The 15,401-nt window shown below is 47.0% G+C and overlaps 2 protein-coding genes and 1 long non-coding RNA gene across 8 annotated transcripts in view; all 3 read right to left on the bottom strand.

The window, feature by feature from the left end:
• Positions 1-6,423, bottom strand: part of LOC119277248 (probable DNA replication complex GINS protein PSF3) — an 8,004-nt gene extending 1,581 nt beyond the window's left edge. The window contains exons 1-5 of one of the 3 annotated variants that reach the window (XM_037558503.1): positions 6,314-6,423; positions 5,490-5,764; positions 5,344-5,415; positions 4,995-5,098; positions 4,656-4,748 (exon numbers count right to left, since the gene is read on the bottom strand). In XM_037558503.1, coding sequence (XP_037414400.1) covers positions 4,656-4,748; positions 4,995-5,098; positions 5,344-5,415; positions 5,490-5,534 — 314 coding nt within the window. In that variant the 5' untranslated portion in view covers positions 5,535-5,764; positions 6,314-6,423. Of the gene's footprint in view, positions 1-4,655; positions 4,749-4,994; positions 5,099-5,343; positions 5,416-5,489; positions 5,765-6,053; positions 6,284-6,313 lie in introns of those variants that run through there. The other 2 variants (XM_037558502.1, XM_037558504.1) reach the window with 2 other exon arrangements.
• A 631-nt stretch (positions 6,424-7,054) lies between these two features.
• Positions 7,055-14,932, bottom strand: LOC119277249 (putative F-box/LRR-repeat protein At3g42770). The gene is made up of 4 exons (XM_037558505.1): positions 14,762-14,932; positions 13,151-13,971; positions 7,705-7,860; positions 7,055-7,609 (listed from the first exon to the last, which is right to left on the bottom strand). The coding sequence occupies exons 2-4, from the start codon at positions 13,922-13,924 to the stop codon at positions 7,271-7,273; spliced, it is 1,269 nt and encodes a 422-aa protein (XP_037414402.1). The 5' UTR covers positions 13,925-13,971; positions 14,762-14,932; the 3' UTR covers positions 7,055-7,270.
• Positions 9,045-13,122, bottom strand: LOC119277250. 4 transcript variants are annotated; one of them, XR_005137008.1, is made up of 4 exons: positions 12,627-13,122; positions 12,304-12,489; positions 10,912-12,156; positions 9,045-10,314 (listed from the first exon to the last, which is right to left on the bottom strand). It is a non-coding gene; the product is annotated as an uncharacterized LOC119277250 (long non-coding RNA). The 4 variants fall into 4 exon arrangements; XR_005137009.1 differs by having other exon boundaries at positions 9,045-11,018; positions 11,998-12,156; positions 12,627-13,107; XR_005137007.1 differs by having other exon boundaries at positions 11,998-12,156; positions 12,304-12,464; positions 12,627-13,100.
• Positions 14,933-15,401: the final 469 nt, after the last annotated feature.

The raw sequence follows: 15,401 nt of genomic DNA on the forward strand, positions 1-15,401 counted from the left end.
GGGGGGGGGGTATATAAGATGCCCAGACATCACTACATAACAACTTTTTGACGCGTTCTACATAATAACTTCATGGGATCCCTAGCTCATTGTACGAACTACAAAGGCAACACCTAACAATATTTCACAGAACTGACAAAATTGGAACAGCAGTGACGACTCCCTCCTGCAGGGGGGTCTTTCAAACTGAATGTGGACAGTAACCAGATGGGTTGGGTGACTTGGGTCAATTTTATCACCTGCATATAGAAGGTGAGCAATTCAGAGCCTTTCCTGGTCTGCTTACAGGGAAATTCAGAGCTCTAAACTGACCACAAAAGAATGTGCCACACAATGCATGTCATGAAATGACAGGTTGGCACTGTGATTGACATAGATCATATCTAATCTGAGAATAGTTACACCGTTTCAAACTAATCACCTGAACCATCAGGAGAAACTCAAACCCCAATTAGGATCACTCAGAGTATAACCACTGCACTGTCAAGTGGCACCTCTATATGTTCACCCAGTTTCTCACAACATGTGCTATAGCCTACAGGCGGCTAGCCGGCTACGAAACATTCAATTATTTGTGTTCTAGTGCACACTAAAGTTGAAAGCAAACCACCATTGAGATCTATATCTGGGTCCTTGAAAACTTCAAGATTACGATGATTACAGTCAGCTCGTGTCCTAATGGTAGAAACTAGGGTTCTACCGGGTCTAGGCCGGAGGTTGTAGGCGAAGGAGGGAGCTGGTCGTGGGCGAACTCACGGCCGCCGGCGGCTGGGCGCCGTCGTGCGCGAGGAGGCGGCGGCTGAGAGGGAGATGGCGCAGGGAAGGAAGCGGCTAGGGTTAGGTCTCCCGGCTCCCTAAGGAAGCCGAGCAAATATGATTGCTTCTTTGCTTGATTAGATTGATACATCTCCTCTCCTTATAAAGAGAGGTTTACTTGACTCCCAAGCCCCTAATAACGATAATTGGGCTAAGCCCCTAATAACGATAAGATAGACTAGGCCACAACTAACTGGGCTAAGCCCCTAACATGCCGGTCATAACATTTCTCCCCGCCTGCACAAACAGCTCGTCCTCGAGCTGGAAGGCGGGAAAGCGCTTGCCGAACTCCTTGAGGTGATCAACCGTCGCCAAACACCTCCGCGACAGCTGGGGCGGGCAGGTCGACGAGCCCGGCTGCGGCGGCGTCCTCCTCAATGTAGTCCGCAGCCTCCAGGTAGAAGAGTCGCGGATAGACGTGGCCGGGCGCGTAGGGCTCGTCGCAGTTGAAGCACAACCCTTGGCAGCGACGCTCGAGTTGGTCGGCCGGTGTGAGCCGGCGGAACAGGCGCGCTGCGGTCGCAGCGAGGGGTGCCGCGGACGCCTGAACAGGACGACCCTGCGCTGGAACGTCTGGCCAGGGTGGCGGCCCAGCGGCCGGGGCGGTGACGCCTACTGGATGGCCACCGCGCGGCGCTCGAACGCGTGGGCGTAGTACATGGCCGTCTGGAGGTCCTGGGGTCCCCGCAGCTCCACGTCCACGCGGATATGATCCGGCAGACCCGCCGACGAAGAGGTCAGCCCGCTGGCGAGCCGTCACGCCGGGTGCGTGGCACGCCAGGGCCTGAAAGCGGCCGGTGAAGTCCTGCACCGTAGAGGTGAAGGGAAGACGGCCCAACTCTGCCAGCCGGCTCCGGCGTATCGGCCCTGAAGCGAAGGAGGCAGAGCTCGCGAAAACGCTCCCATGGAGGCATGCCACCCTCGTCCTGCTCGAGAGCGTAATACCAAGTCTGTGCGGCGCCTCGGAGGTGATAGGAAGCGAGCCAGGTGCGGTCCGACGCGACCGTACATTGCCCCCGGAAGAACTGGTCACACTGATTAAGCCAGTTGAGGGGGTCCTCGGTGCCGCCGTAGGTGGCGAAGTGCGGCGCCATCTGGGTATGGCCGCCGTGGGGGTATGGCGCCGTCTCGGTATGACCGCCGCGGGGGTACGGCTCGGCGGTGCGGAGCAGCGGCGCTGGGTCGATGATCACAGGGGGGCCCCCGTGGAACTGCGTCGCGTCGAGGCCAATGTAGGGACCCGCGGCACTGGAGGACCCGCCGTACTGCGCCTGCTGTGACGGCACATGCGGCAGCCCCGAGGCCATCGTGTAGACCGGCTGAGACAACGACTCGGTCAACCAAGCCGGTAGCGGGGACGGCGAGGACGGGAACCAGACTTGGTGGAGCGGAACTCCCCACCAGCGCGATCGATGCGGGGCCGGAGCTGACCGGCGGTGGCTGCTGCAACTGCAGCGGCTGCTGCGGTGTTGCGTCGGGCAGCGATTACTGCGGCGAAGCGCCGGGCGCGGCGGAGGCTGCCAGGAGCGGCGGCTGCCACTGCAGCCAGGGCTGGGCGGTGGTGGCGAGGGATGGCAGCCGCAGCGGCTGCTGCAGTGGCCCGGCGAGCGCGGCGAAGGCCGCCTGGTGCGGCGGCTGCCACGACAGCCACAGCGTCGCGGAGGCGGCGGTGGGCGCTGGAGGCAGCGTCCCAGCGAACACCGCGGAGGCCCCTGGATGCGGCGAGTACCACGGTAGGGCCGGCGGCCTAGTGGCGGCGGTCGGCGGCGGCCCGTAGGGGCTAGTCAGGTACAGCCGGATTTCCTGGACGGCTGTGACGAGGTCGTTGAGGACCCCGGTGATCTCCTCCAGGGTGTAGGCGGCGGCCGGTGGTGCGGTGGAAGGCGCCAGCATCTGGACGGTGGCGGCGCCGGAGGATGCGACCAGCGGCGCGGTAGAGATTGGCAGTGGCGCAGTGGTGCCGGTCAGCAGCGAAAGCGACGGGGTGGGCGGCGGCGAAGACATGATCGGAACTGAGCTACCTGATACCAAACTGGTAGAAACTAGGGTTCTACCGGGTCTAGGCCGGAGGTTGTAGGGGAAGGAGGGAGCTGGTCATGGGCGAACTCGCGGCCGCCGGCGGCTGGGCGCCGTCGTGCGCGAGGAGGCGGCGGCTGAGAGGGAGATGGCGCAAGGAAGGAGGCGGCTAGGGTTAGGTCTCCCGGCTCCCTAAGGAAGCCGAGCAAATATGATTGCTTCTTTGCTTGATTAGATTGATACATCTCCTCTCCTTATATAGAGAGGTTTACTTGACTCCCAAGCCCCTAATAACGATAATTGGGCTAAGCCCCTAATAAGCCACAACTAACTGGGCTAAGCCCCTAACATGCCGGTCATAACACCTAATTAAGTACATCGTCCAGAGTATGCCTTTGAAAAGGGACAAACCTCAAATAACCACAACTTGTTTATTTGGGAAAACTTAGTTACACCGTCGCAATGCAGCAAAACTATCCTAACGCTGGTGGCCAGTGAATTTTTTCAGCTGAGGCAGGGGGTCCAATGGTCCTACGTATTGAAGGTGCCTCGGGAGTGAGCAATGCAGTAGAAGCACCTGAGTGTGGCTCCTTTTAGCTGCAATATTTTGAACTGGTTCATGTTCTGTTCTAGTGTTTTTCTGGTGACCTGATTGTAAGTAGTTTCTGTGCTGGGAGCTGTGTTTCCAAGTTGAACCATTGCATCTTAGTCCTTGCAATAGATGTGCTACCTTACTGTGGTTGCATGGCTGGTTTTGGCCATGGCCGTCTTGTGTGACTCATTCGGGTGATGTATTTTCAATTTCATTTCTGAAATTGGGGGACTGGAGCTCTTGAATAAAAAAAAGACTTAGTTATGGTGTACTCTGTTTGTATCATCATATGCACAGAATCAACGCATGTCCAGAGCACAAATTGACCTGGTGGCATCAGAGGTTATTTGTCACGTGTATGATTAAATTTCCTGGAATGATGATTTGATCTTGGCAACAATGGTAGAATCAGCAAGGAATATATTTGATCATTTCAAAGCGACCATATACTGCCTTATTTGGAATAAAATGAAAGAACAAGAAGAACAATCAATCACATTTCAAGAAGGTGCAGTTTATTTGAATCTTGTTAGAAGCAAAACTACGAAGCTAAAGCAAAAAGGCATGTCTCCCTATGACTTATTAAATCATTTGTTGGAGCAGACAAAGGGGAGCTTGCTGCCAAGTGCCAAATTGGAACAAGAGAACATGCTCAGACCATGAGGCTGGAAGTTATAATCATTTGGATTAAACACCAATTTGAACATAGTTTGGTTAAATTGAGATGGGAGATAACATTGTGCGTGTGGTTAAAAGCATGTGTTAGTCTGAGCCCTCAGTAAAGAAAACCATATGATTGCATTTCTGTTCGCAGGCAGTCAACTTACCTATGCACAATTCACATTATTAACTGCATCTTTTCCCCAAGATTACAGCTACTTGAACTTACAGAAGTTCCTCCTATTTTAACTTAATATGCGACTGCAATTATCTTTTTTATGGGAATGTAAGCATTTAAATTTTTACAAAATCAGAATACATGTAGAAAGGATAATGCATTGTAGTGTTGTATGCCTACACAATTACCCGGTTATTGTAACTGAGAATATAACATGTCTAAGGCTCATGAAAGTTCTGCAAAGCAGTGGAGTGGGTAATCTATTTCTAACAAAGATCGTATAGAAACATTTTAATGAGAATTTGCGAATTTAAGATTGCACAGAGAAAGGTAAAGGGATAGAAAAAAATGGAAATAAAATAGAATGTGTAACTGAGGTCGTTCAGAACTTACAGAGGAACAATCTTGCATCCAAGCTCATAAAAGTAAGGGCGCCGAACCCTCAAATCAACACAGGCTGCATCAGCTTGGATCTCCTTCCGAGTTCTGCATGCCAATTACGTCACACAAGCCACAAAACTCAACCAATGGGTATTTCATTCAGTTAAAAAGGGTATTTTACTGAAAGCATCATTAAGTTGACAAGTGGAACTTCCATGTAAATTTGTTGAAATGAGAACAACCATACTACTGCATCCAGTATATATTGGTGACCCTCTCAAGACTTTCTACAAATACAAAAAAATAGATTACGAAGAAACCTACTTCCTTCTTTTAGAAGAAGAAACCTACTTCTGGGTGAAGCAAGGAGGTACATTTATTGACACCGCTTGTTCCAGAGACAGCATTCCATGCGCAAGCCAAAATGGAAGGTCTAATTTAGCACCCTTTTCAACCTGAACATAAAGAATATAAGCGATTAAGCATTGGAACCAGATAATATGCCATTTCATTGTCCATAGTAGCAAGAAAAGGTGCTAAAAAACCAAAGCATCTAACTCCAAGTTGGTGTTCGCTAACAAATATGGCAGAGGAAGAATTGGCAGCAGTTGCCCATCAGCAGGTTTAACATAGCAGTTAAACATAAATACACAAATATCATTGGACAGATGCTTACACTTAGCGTAAAAAAAATGCTTACACTGTTTCTCTCGGCGCCAGGATCTAGCAGACCAATGCCATTTGCAGTTACTTGGAAAACAACCGAAATAAGCTGCGATTACAGTAGGGTATTCATGCCATCTGCACAAGCATAAATGAAGCAAAGGATAACGCGAGCACGGTCACCTCCTCCTCCATGAGGATGTCGGCAACGTCGTAGTAACAAGGCATTTCGCCCAAGTAGGAAAGATCACTGTTTCTTATTCTCAACCCTGCATGAACAATTTGCAGTATGTCGATGAGAGAAAGTCCAACTCACTCACCAAATTTGGCCTCCTATATCCTCATGTGTAGTAGTAATATTCTAAGGCTCCATTTGGATGTTGATGTTGATATTGAGGGCCATGGAATTGAATTGGTCCCAACATCAAACCTCGCAGACATTGATATTGAAATTGAACCTGAATAATGTTGTTTGGATGTGTTCAAGAATAGACACTTGGAATTCACATGAGAGACTCAATTCTGAATATTATTTGGATGATCATTGTCCAAAATGGAATTGCTCATTTGTAATAGGATGAACATTGTACTTTGAATATAGGGAAACGCTCTTATATTTCTCTACAGAGGGAGTAATGTTTAAAACTAACTTGTGTGCAACATGTGAATATCTGTGGAAGGTTATATGTCAAGAATACAACAGCAGCACTTGTACAGAAATAACAGCACATACACAGCAGCGCTTACACAAGAGCAGCCGCCATGGGGTGACGGCCATGGGGGCGAGGGGAAAAGGCTCGGTCTCCATGGGGTCCCGGCGGTGGTGGGTGACGCGGCGGTCGCCATGAGTGGCAGGAGGCAGCGGCCGGCATGGACTGCTGGCCGTGGTGGCCGAGCCGCATCCGACATGGAGGACGCCGTCGTGAGGGGCAGATGGGCCGACGCGTAACGCCGCAGAGAGAAAGGAGGGGGGTGGGCGGGGAGATAAGAGGAGGATGAGGGCTGACCTGCGGCGTCGAGGCCTGCTGTGCTTCCCAGCGCCGCTCCTCGTGTCCTCCCGCGCGCGCTTCGCTTCTGATTTTCGGGGAGCGCGGGCGAAGCAGCAGCACTATCAGAGCATCTACAGGGAAATACTACCTCTTGGAGTCTTGGTTCCTACAGCTTATATGGGGAAAAATATTTAATAATTACAAAAAAAAGTCAAAATAGTTCAGAAGTTTTTTACAATAAACTTAATTTTCTTTTGCACTAGTATATAAATTTTCATGGAAAATAAGCCCAGAGTTGACTTCAAGGCAAAAAACAGAATTTATTTATTTAATGGCAGTACAACGAACACAAGAAATAATGAAAACCACCTAATGACAACTACAAGCACTGAAGCGAGTTGAAATTTATTTGCTATTATAGGGTCATTATTCAAACTATTTTGACCAAAAATTCGTATCTTTTTAAAAACAGTCAAGGTTTTTTTTTTACTTTTTCACAAGTATTATCTCCATCTCAAAATTCTTATCTAAGACAAGAATTTCGAGACGGAGGCGGTACAATGGAAGGTCAGGTTTATTTAAAAATATTTTCAGACACAGAACATCCACGCATCTATTTCCAGCCCACATCGAAGAACCATCAGTAGTCACACAGCTAACAGCAGAGCAATTGCAAACACCTCTGTTCCAGATGATTTCGGCAAAACAGCAGGCGCGGAAATCAAACGTGGAGCCAAGACGCTACACAGCAATGCTCAAGCAGTGCAAATGCTTACAGCATACATATAGATAAGATCCGCTGCTCCGTAATCCAGCATTCACCAAGTTTCAGGACATAATAATAAAAGGAAGGATCCAAATGAAGGTCTCATGCAGAACAAAAGGGAAACTAATGGCTGGGTAACCCTTAACCCTACAGAGCTCTAGAGATCATCATGGTCAGATTCATTGCTGCCAGTGCCAAACCCACGCTCCTCAAAAGTCATCAGGATCATACTCGTCACCGCTAGGATCATCAGGGTCACTCTGTTCGTCGGAGTCATCATCTTCCCAGTCTGGATTTTTCTTCGCCCTCTTCTGCTTCGGGCGTTCCTCTTCGGCGCGTGCGTTCTCAGCGAAGGCCCTCTTTTTGATATCTTCGTAGGAAGTTACACTTATCTTGTCCGAACTGATACCATTCGTTACCAGAACATCCACCAGCTTGTCAATTCCATCGTCACCCTCTGAATACTGTATGATGACACTTTTAAGGAATGGACACTGGAAGGTCATTCCATCAGTAGGCATGCCTTCTGTTTCTGCTGCTTCGTCGAGCTAGAGACAAACAGGAAGAGAGGAAACAAAAAAGGTCCTACATGTTAGCGAACCTTTTTAAGAAAATCAATTCAATAATATTACGTGCAGCGTACCTGTTTATGCATCAGAGTGAGCTCTTCTAGTCTTGGTGAAAGCTGGAGGAAGCGAAGCAAAACATAGAAGTCCTTGGTCAAGTGCCATTTGCCAATTTCAAGAGTTACAAGGTTCTCAAACACTGAACATGTAGGCAGCTCATTTTCCAACATAACCTTGATTAAGTGAGTAGGCAAGCGAGTTATGACTATTCCGAAGCAGAAACAAGCATGATAATGTATAATAATTGAACAAAAATGGGAAAAGACCAAATGACCATTGCCACACAAGACATCATGAAAATGTAGCACTACCACTACAAGACTTTCGCACCACAGTTGACAACTAATGTTGAAAGCTATAAGAAGCCAGCAGACAAAATGTCTCACTATGAAAACAAACAAATGAAACATTGCCCAATGTTTCTACAATAGCTGCACCTTGAACTTATCAAACACAATCTCTAAAGTTCATGTTTTTTCTGCCATTTGCTTACGCACAGCAAATCAGTAAGTGCTTAAAATATCATTATCAAACAGAATGACGTTGATATCTTAGCTTTCATATTCTGAATGTTTCCTTCATATCTGATGCACTTTTACTAAAATTGAAAGTTTGCTCTGTTCTAGTGTAAACGACTGGTAGAAGAAAAGTAAATCACAAAAACAGATCAGTATAGAAAAATATTATGAATCCAACAGTTGTTTGTTAGAACTTAGACCAACATGAATTATCAGAACTAGTTCAGCATTAATGGATAAACTCATGGTCTCGTATATATTGCTTTGCACATTCACATCCATTTCAGCAGCAAAAAATTTGAAAAGGGTACACACGCAAAATTAAGCCTACCACGCTAGAATTAAACTTCAATAAACATAACTTGCGAAGAACCTCCTAGAAAGGAAACAGAGAACTTCTGATTTCAAATACACCTCAGTAAATGACCATGACTGCGCACCGGCAATGTAAAGGCAACCAACATTCAATCATCACCAATCTCAACAAACATAACACATGAAGAGCCTTTAAGAAAGAAAACTAAAAGCTATTGATCTCAAATAGACAAATACGCCTTGAAATAGGGCAAAATCCATTGCTGCACTTTGAAAATGTAAGGGCACCAATATTCAATCCATCAGGATAGGAAAATTAAGCAATACATGTGATACACAAGTTTATCTTGCAGGCATTTCCCCATATATATATCTTAATATCTTCAGAACATCATCAGCAAAAAAGTCAAATAACCAATATTGAGAACTTACAGGAGGTAAATTAAGCAAAGCATGAAAAAAAATGTACATTGACAAATTAGTCAATCGCATTATATTTGCCTTTTAGTTGCAGCAGAAGTGTTTAACTTTTAAGTAAAACCACTTTATTGACTTCCATTTTGCTTTCTGGAAATATGGCAATACACGCTGACATGCTACTATCAACTACAAGCAACAGCAACCACGCGCCACAGCTCTAGATACAGAGCAGAGAGCATATAGTTTTATTAATCCCTTTTCGATATAGAATTCATGACAAAAGAGAATTCATATTTTCGCAAGAAAACAAAGTACTCCCTCTGGAAAGATTTATAAGACGTTGAGGGATTTTCAGACACAGCCGACAAAAGTGCAAATAGACCATTATGCCCTTATTTTGAATTTCGAACCAGTCGTCTTCTTCCTCGCGTCGTCCCCGTATCCACGCCCCCAGCCTTGCCGTCGCCGTCGCCTGGCTGTGTCCAGGAGCTGGTCCCCGTCGCCTGGCTGTGTCCAGGAGCTGGTCCCCGTCGTCACCCGCTCGTCCCCGTCGCCTGGCTGCGCCCAGCCTTGTCGCCGCCGGGCCCCTCCACGCGCCCAGCCTGGCCGTTGCCGTGCCCTGGTCCTCCTCCTCGCGCCCAGCCTTGCCGTCGCCGCGCCCAGGCCCTCCTCCTCGCGCGCCCAGGTCCTCCTCGCGCCCTGGCCCTCCTGCTCGCGCGCCCAGGTCCTCCTCCTCGCGCCCTAGCCCTCCTCCTCGCGCCCAGGTGCTCCTCGCCCAGGTACTCCTCGCGTCGCCCAGAGCAAGGAGAAGCAATACATTAGCAAGATACGAGATCAAAATCAATTCCACTATAGTGGAGTACAAGATCCATGTGCTTGACAGTGGAGTATAAGATCAAGAGGAGTAGCTTCGAGAGCAGCAATAAATCACAGTAGCAATAATTTCTCATCATAGCACAACACCAGATCAGGAGATCTTCAAATTACTCCAGATCAAGGAATCAGGTGTGCTCCAGATCAAGATCAAGAGTACAGGAGTAGGACAACAAAAGAGATCTTCAAATTACTCCACATCAAGAGATCGATAGCTCAGGATTAGGACAACAAAAGCATTAAGAGCATCATTAACACAACAGCTGATCAAGAGGAGCAGTTGATCAAGAGGACCAGCAACAACAACAGCATTATCAGCAGTATCAATAGCAGGCGGCATTATTAGCAGCATTATCAGCAAGAGCAGCACCAGCACAACAACAGTAGCAAGTGGAGCAACAGCACAGGATCAGTAGCAAGAGGAGAAGCAGTATCACATCAACAGTACCGGAACATAGCAGCAGCAGCACAAAATGCTCCCAGACCTGAACTGCTCACCACCTTCAGGAGAAGAAGAAGCTGATGTGAATATGGTCCAAGAAGAAGAAGTAGCAGATGTCCAAGAAGAAACATTAAATGTCCAAGAAAAAGCAACAGGTACTACATACACATACTCCTTGTATAGAAGTACATCTGCTTTTAGTTGTGCACCGGATGTTGGCATATGCATAGGCATCCTACTCCTAGTGCTTTAATAGCAATTCCTTTGCTTGTTGTTAACAAGATTTGGTGTTTTTGAGTATGCACTAGCCGATGCTATACAAATATCAGGTTTAACATACTCTAAAGTGTTCATGAAAACTGAATATATGTTCATCTACACATACTATACACATACTCCAAAATGTTCATGAAAACTGAATATATGTTCATAGAACTTAACATATGTTTAACAACAAGTTTAACTTGCTCAAATTCATTTAACTTGCTGAAATTTGCATATGCCTACTCCTAGTGCTTTAAATAAGAGTAATTTTCAGTTTTCTTATTCTAACACAATTTCCCTAATTTTCCTATTTTTCTTTTGTTGCTGTAGGTGTTCAGCAAATACGAAGGCAAAGAAAGTCACTAACAGATGAGCAGAGATATGCTGCTTACATGGCAATGCTTACGCTGAATATGAGTAGGGGTGGCGAGTTCAAAAGAACTGACAAGAAGGATGTTGCTCGAATTTTTCAAGCTGATATTCAAGTTATTCAGAGAATCTGGAGGACAGCAGAGCGACAAAAAGAGCTTGGTAAGGAGGTGGATGTGTCCAACCAAAAGAAAAGAAGATGTGGAAGGAAAGGAAAGGATAATGTCCTATCTCAAATCCCCACAGTTCCATTGAATAGAAGGTCGACTCTCAGGTCACTTGCTCGCGCATTGGGTGTCAGTCATACTACACTCTACCAGAAACTCAAGCTTCACAAGATTAGGAGGCACTCCAATCGTTTGAAGCCAAGCTTGAAAGAAAAGAATAAAAGAGAAAGAATCAAGTTTTGTATGTCGATGCTTGATGAGACAACTTTAGCAGCTACAAGACCTAAATTCATCAGTATGCACAACATTGTGCATATTGACGAAAAGTGGTTCTATATGACAAAAATGAACAGAAACTACTACCTCCTCCCTCATGAAGATGACCCGGTCAGAACCATTCGGAACAAGAACTGTATTGGCAAAGTAATGTTCCTGACCGCTGTTGCTCGACCCAGATATGATGCTGAAGGCAAGGAATGCTACCGCCTATGATACATTTCCCTCGTGAAGTTTATGATAATGCCATGGAGATTCTAGGACAAGATGTCGACTGAGCATGCAGTGGAGTATGTTGAGACTTGTAGTGCTATGATGAGACTTGTTTGTGGAAATGCATCCATGGAGTCTTTTTTGTCGAAATGGATTATATTGTTTTAAAGTTGTTTGTGGAAATGGATTATACGCCTCACTCTCCTAGATGCAGAGGCCGGGGGTCATCCTCCTTTTCTAAAAAAAAAACTACTCTTACAAGGAGTACTTTCAGACTTCCAGTAGAGTACTCTAACTGCTCCTAACAAAAATCCTACTCTGAGCAAGCACTCTAACTACTGCATGTACTCTACTCCTACTCATATTAATCTAGCAGCACCAGAAGATATAGCAGCACAAGCATAACCACTAGCAGTACAAGCAAAAGAACATGGAGTACAAACAGCAACTCACTGTCGTCGGAGAGGAACCGTGGATCAGAATGGTTAAATGGTTGTCCTTTCTTATGCAGAAATTGAATGGTTACGTGGTTGTCCTGTCTTCTGCACTAATTTTGGGACGCTGAGCATCTTCTCTGGGATTGATCCTGCAAATTGATTGTTCTCCACATTCCTGTGAACATTGACATAATCAAGATTCAGGACTAGGCATGCGAGAAATTCAGTTAGATCTTTGTGTCATCATCATCAGTGAGGAGCAAGTTTGCAATACTCAACAAGCATGCGGCAAGCAATCAGATCTACAGAGAGGAGTGCTCACCGACGGCGCCGACGTCCTCCTGCTCCTCCTCCACTGGTCAGCAACAGATGGAAGGTCGCCTGCACCATGTCATCGCTGCCTCCGCTCCTCCTCATCTAAAACAGCCGCTCGCTCGTGTTCCTACCGCCCCTCTCCCTGGGTGTCGCCCTCCTCCTTTTGCTCTGCTCCATTGGCGGCAATGTGTGACTTTGGATGCAGATGCGGATGTAGTCAATCCAGATGCCCAAAATCAAATTCGCACCAAGAAGACACGCTCATCTTGATTTACTCCCAAGATTGCTCCATCTGGCATGATAAAAATGAAAAAGAGTTGCATTTTTTACCTTCTAGATCTTGGAGTAAGACGGAGCGGAGGTCATTGAGGTGCTTGCGGCGGCGCCGCTCCGCCATGCCCTCCACCTGCTTATTCCTCGACGCCGACGTCAGCGCGGGGGACGAACGCGCTCCTCCCGCTCATCCTGACCTCACTAAAAAAACAATTTTGGCTAGACAACGCGGGCGAGGAGAGGGAGAGGCGGCGACAAGAGGAGAAGGGAGGCTGCGAAGCGGCCGAGAGGGAGGTGTCGACGCGGGCGAGAGGGAGGAGCGTCGCCACCACGCCGGAGAGTGAGGCGCGTCGCCACCGCGCCGGATTCGGGCAGGGAGACGTCGACGCGGGCGAGTGAGTGCGAGAGGGGAATGGGTGAGTGCGGGTGAGTGAGTGAGCGCAGGGGCAAAAATGGAAACGACCGAATTTTCTTAACGTGCCGAGATTTGAACTACACTTTCTAAAACGTCTTATAAATCTTTCCAGAGGGAGTAGAAAAATACCAAACAGAACAACAGGCCTGTCTTCTGATAAGCATACCTTTATGTCACAACCAAATAGTGCAAGTTTTTTGGCATGCACAAGAACTCCTGTAAACCTAGATTCACCACCAAATGTACGCCCACAAGTATTTATGTGTGCGCTCTCTAGTGATGGCTGGTCCCTCCAAACAATATCTTCCAGTGAAAAAACGGTGCACTCAAAGCTAATGAGATTAGGAGCAGAAATTGTCATTCTATCCGGTCCATACATGGAACCATCAATGGTTAGCCTTTTTAGCGCTTTTGATTTTATGTGCTCAAGACACACTGCAGAGTCTATCAGATGCAAGTCTTCTAGGCCAGGGCTCCGGGCAATGAAACTCTCCAGAGGAAGCTCATGCACTTCCACATCGCGTAGAGTCAGTTTTTTAAGAGAAGGAAGCTTGATTATGTCAGGGAGCACAAGTCCCTTATGCTCATAATCTCGAAAAGGAGCTCCACCCCACTGCAAATTTAGCTCCTGAAGTGGGCGGCAGGTGAAAATGCCAGGAGGTAAATTAGTCTTATCATACATGCGAAGCTCCACGTCAAGCACTTTAACTTTATGATTCACAGCGTAGCGAATCCACTTTCTGACATCATTGCAGTTCAGGGGAACATGAGGATCCCAATGCAGACGGAATGTGTGCAAGTCAACATTACGACGGGCGAGCAATAGGTTGTCAACATAACGAGCAAATTTTTCGACCTTCCAACGCCCAAAGTCTCTGTAATCAAGGTGTATGATCTGATCACTGTAACTTCTCATGACCTTCTTATCACCTGACTTCATAGCAACCCTACCTCAGATTCCTTCCTTAACCACAAAGACTAGATAACCTGCCATGTATATACACATTCCACGATTAATACATCAAGTAATGAGGCCCCAGCAGAGAAGTTCAGTTTTCTCAAGAGTGTCCATGTTATCATGCTACATCAATAGTATGAAGGTTTTATTTGTTTAGTGGACTCTTCACACTAAGTATTGCAAGTCTTGGTTAGTGCTCATAATTGTTGTGACTTCAGCATCAAACTGGGGGTCATGGAGCAGAATGGTTGCCGCCACCCTGGGTAATCGACCAACCGAAAAATGCGTACCACAATAGGGCATCAAAATATTTGTTGACAAGTAAGAAATCTTGCTTGGCATTGAGCATATCCCCTAGTCGGCTATGGGCACAGACCCAGAACATGACACTTTCTGTAATACTACGCCAGTAAGGACAGTACCTAAAAATTTCAGAAAATGAAATGAAAAAGGAGACCGTCACTAATGTCTGGTCAATCATAGGTTATCAGTATAAAGGGAACCCATTTGTTTATTTACTTTTGGGCAGGGCTAATCTGGGCACTGACAGTCTGACACACGCACCCTAAGCGGTTTGGCGAGCAGAGCAGGCGTGCATAGATTTTCAGTAGCGCAGCAAAGGAACCTGCAAAACTATTATGGATTCCAAAGGGAAGACGTGTGTCTTTACAAAGAGAGATATCTTGGTCTCATCCGAGAAGCTTGAGCACGCAGAGTACAACAAACGGGGGTGAAATGAGAGCAAGAACCAGATCTGGGATGGTACCAATGTATGCTTGTGCTTATACAATAAAATGCAAGAAGAAGCTGTGTTCTCACCGGCGAGGAAGAGGAGCACTCTCGCTGAATGTCCAGCACGGTAGCCAACCGCACCCGCGAGGTTTCCTAGGGTTCAAGGCGAGGCACTTTCAGTTCTGAGTTTGGATTTGGCTTGGCCCCCAACCGGCCGACCGGGATGGAGTAAAGCTACATCCCCACGAACGGAGGGACGGAGGGTGCCCCCGCCAAAGTTGGCCTGGGCCGGCACGGTCTAAATGGGCCTAATACATCATGGGTCGTGCTGCGCGCAGGCACGACACAGCAAGGAAACAGGCCGGCCCACCGGCCCGCCTGATTTTTGGGCCTATTTGGGCTGTTTGGGGGGTTAATATGTACTTACGACCTCCACTTTCGAAAAGTGCTACTCCCTCCGTCCGGAAATACTTGTCATCAAAATGGACAAAAGAAGATGTCTCTAGACGTATTTTAGTTTTAGATACATCCCTTCTTATTCATTTTGATGACAAGTATTTTTGGACGGAGGGAGTACAATTCTTGCCACACTTGGGAATTATCAACCACTCAAAAAAAAACTTGGGAATCATCACTAACCATACTGTCATTAACCACCAAAAGAGGAGATTGAAATGACAACCTATAATGAGAGTTTTGATGTTAGTGACAATGATGGAACATAATG

The sequence above is a fragment of the Triticum dicoccoides genome, chromosome 3B (assembly GCF_002162155.2).
Source record: "Triticum dicoccoides isolate Atlit2015 ecotype Zavitan chromosome 3B, WEW_v2.0, whole genome shotgun sequence".
NCBI lineage: Eukaryota > Viridiplantae > Streptophyta > Magnoliopsida > Poales > Poaceae > Triticum > Triticum dicoccoides.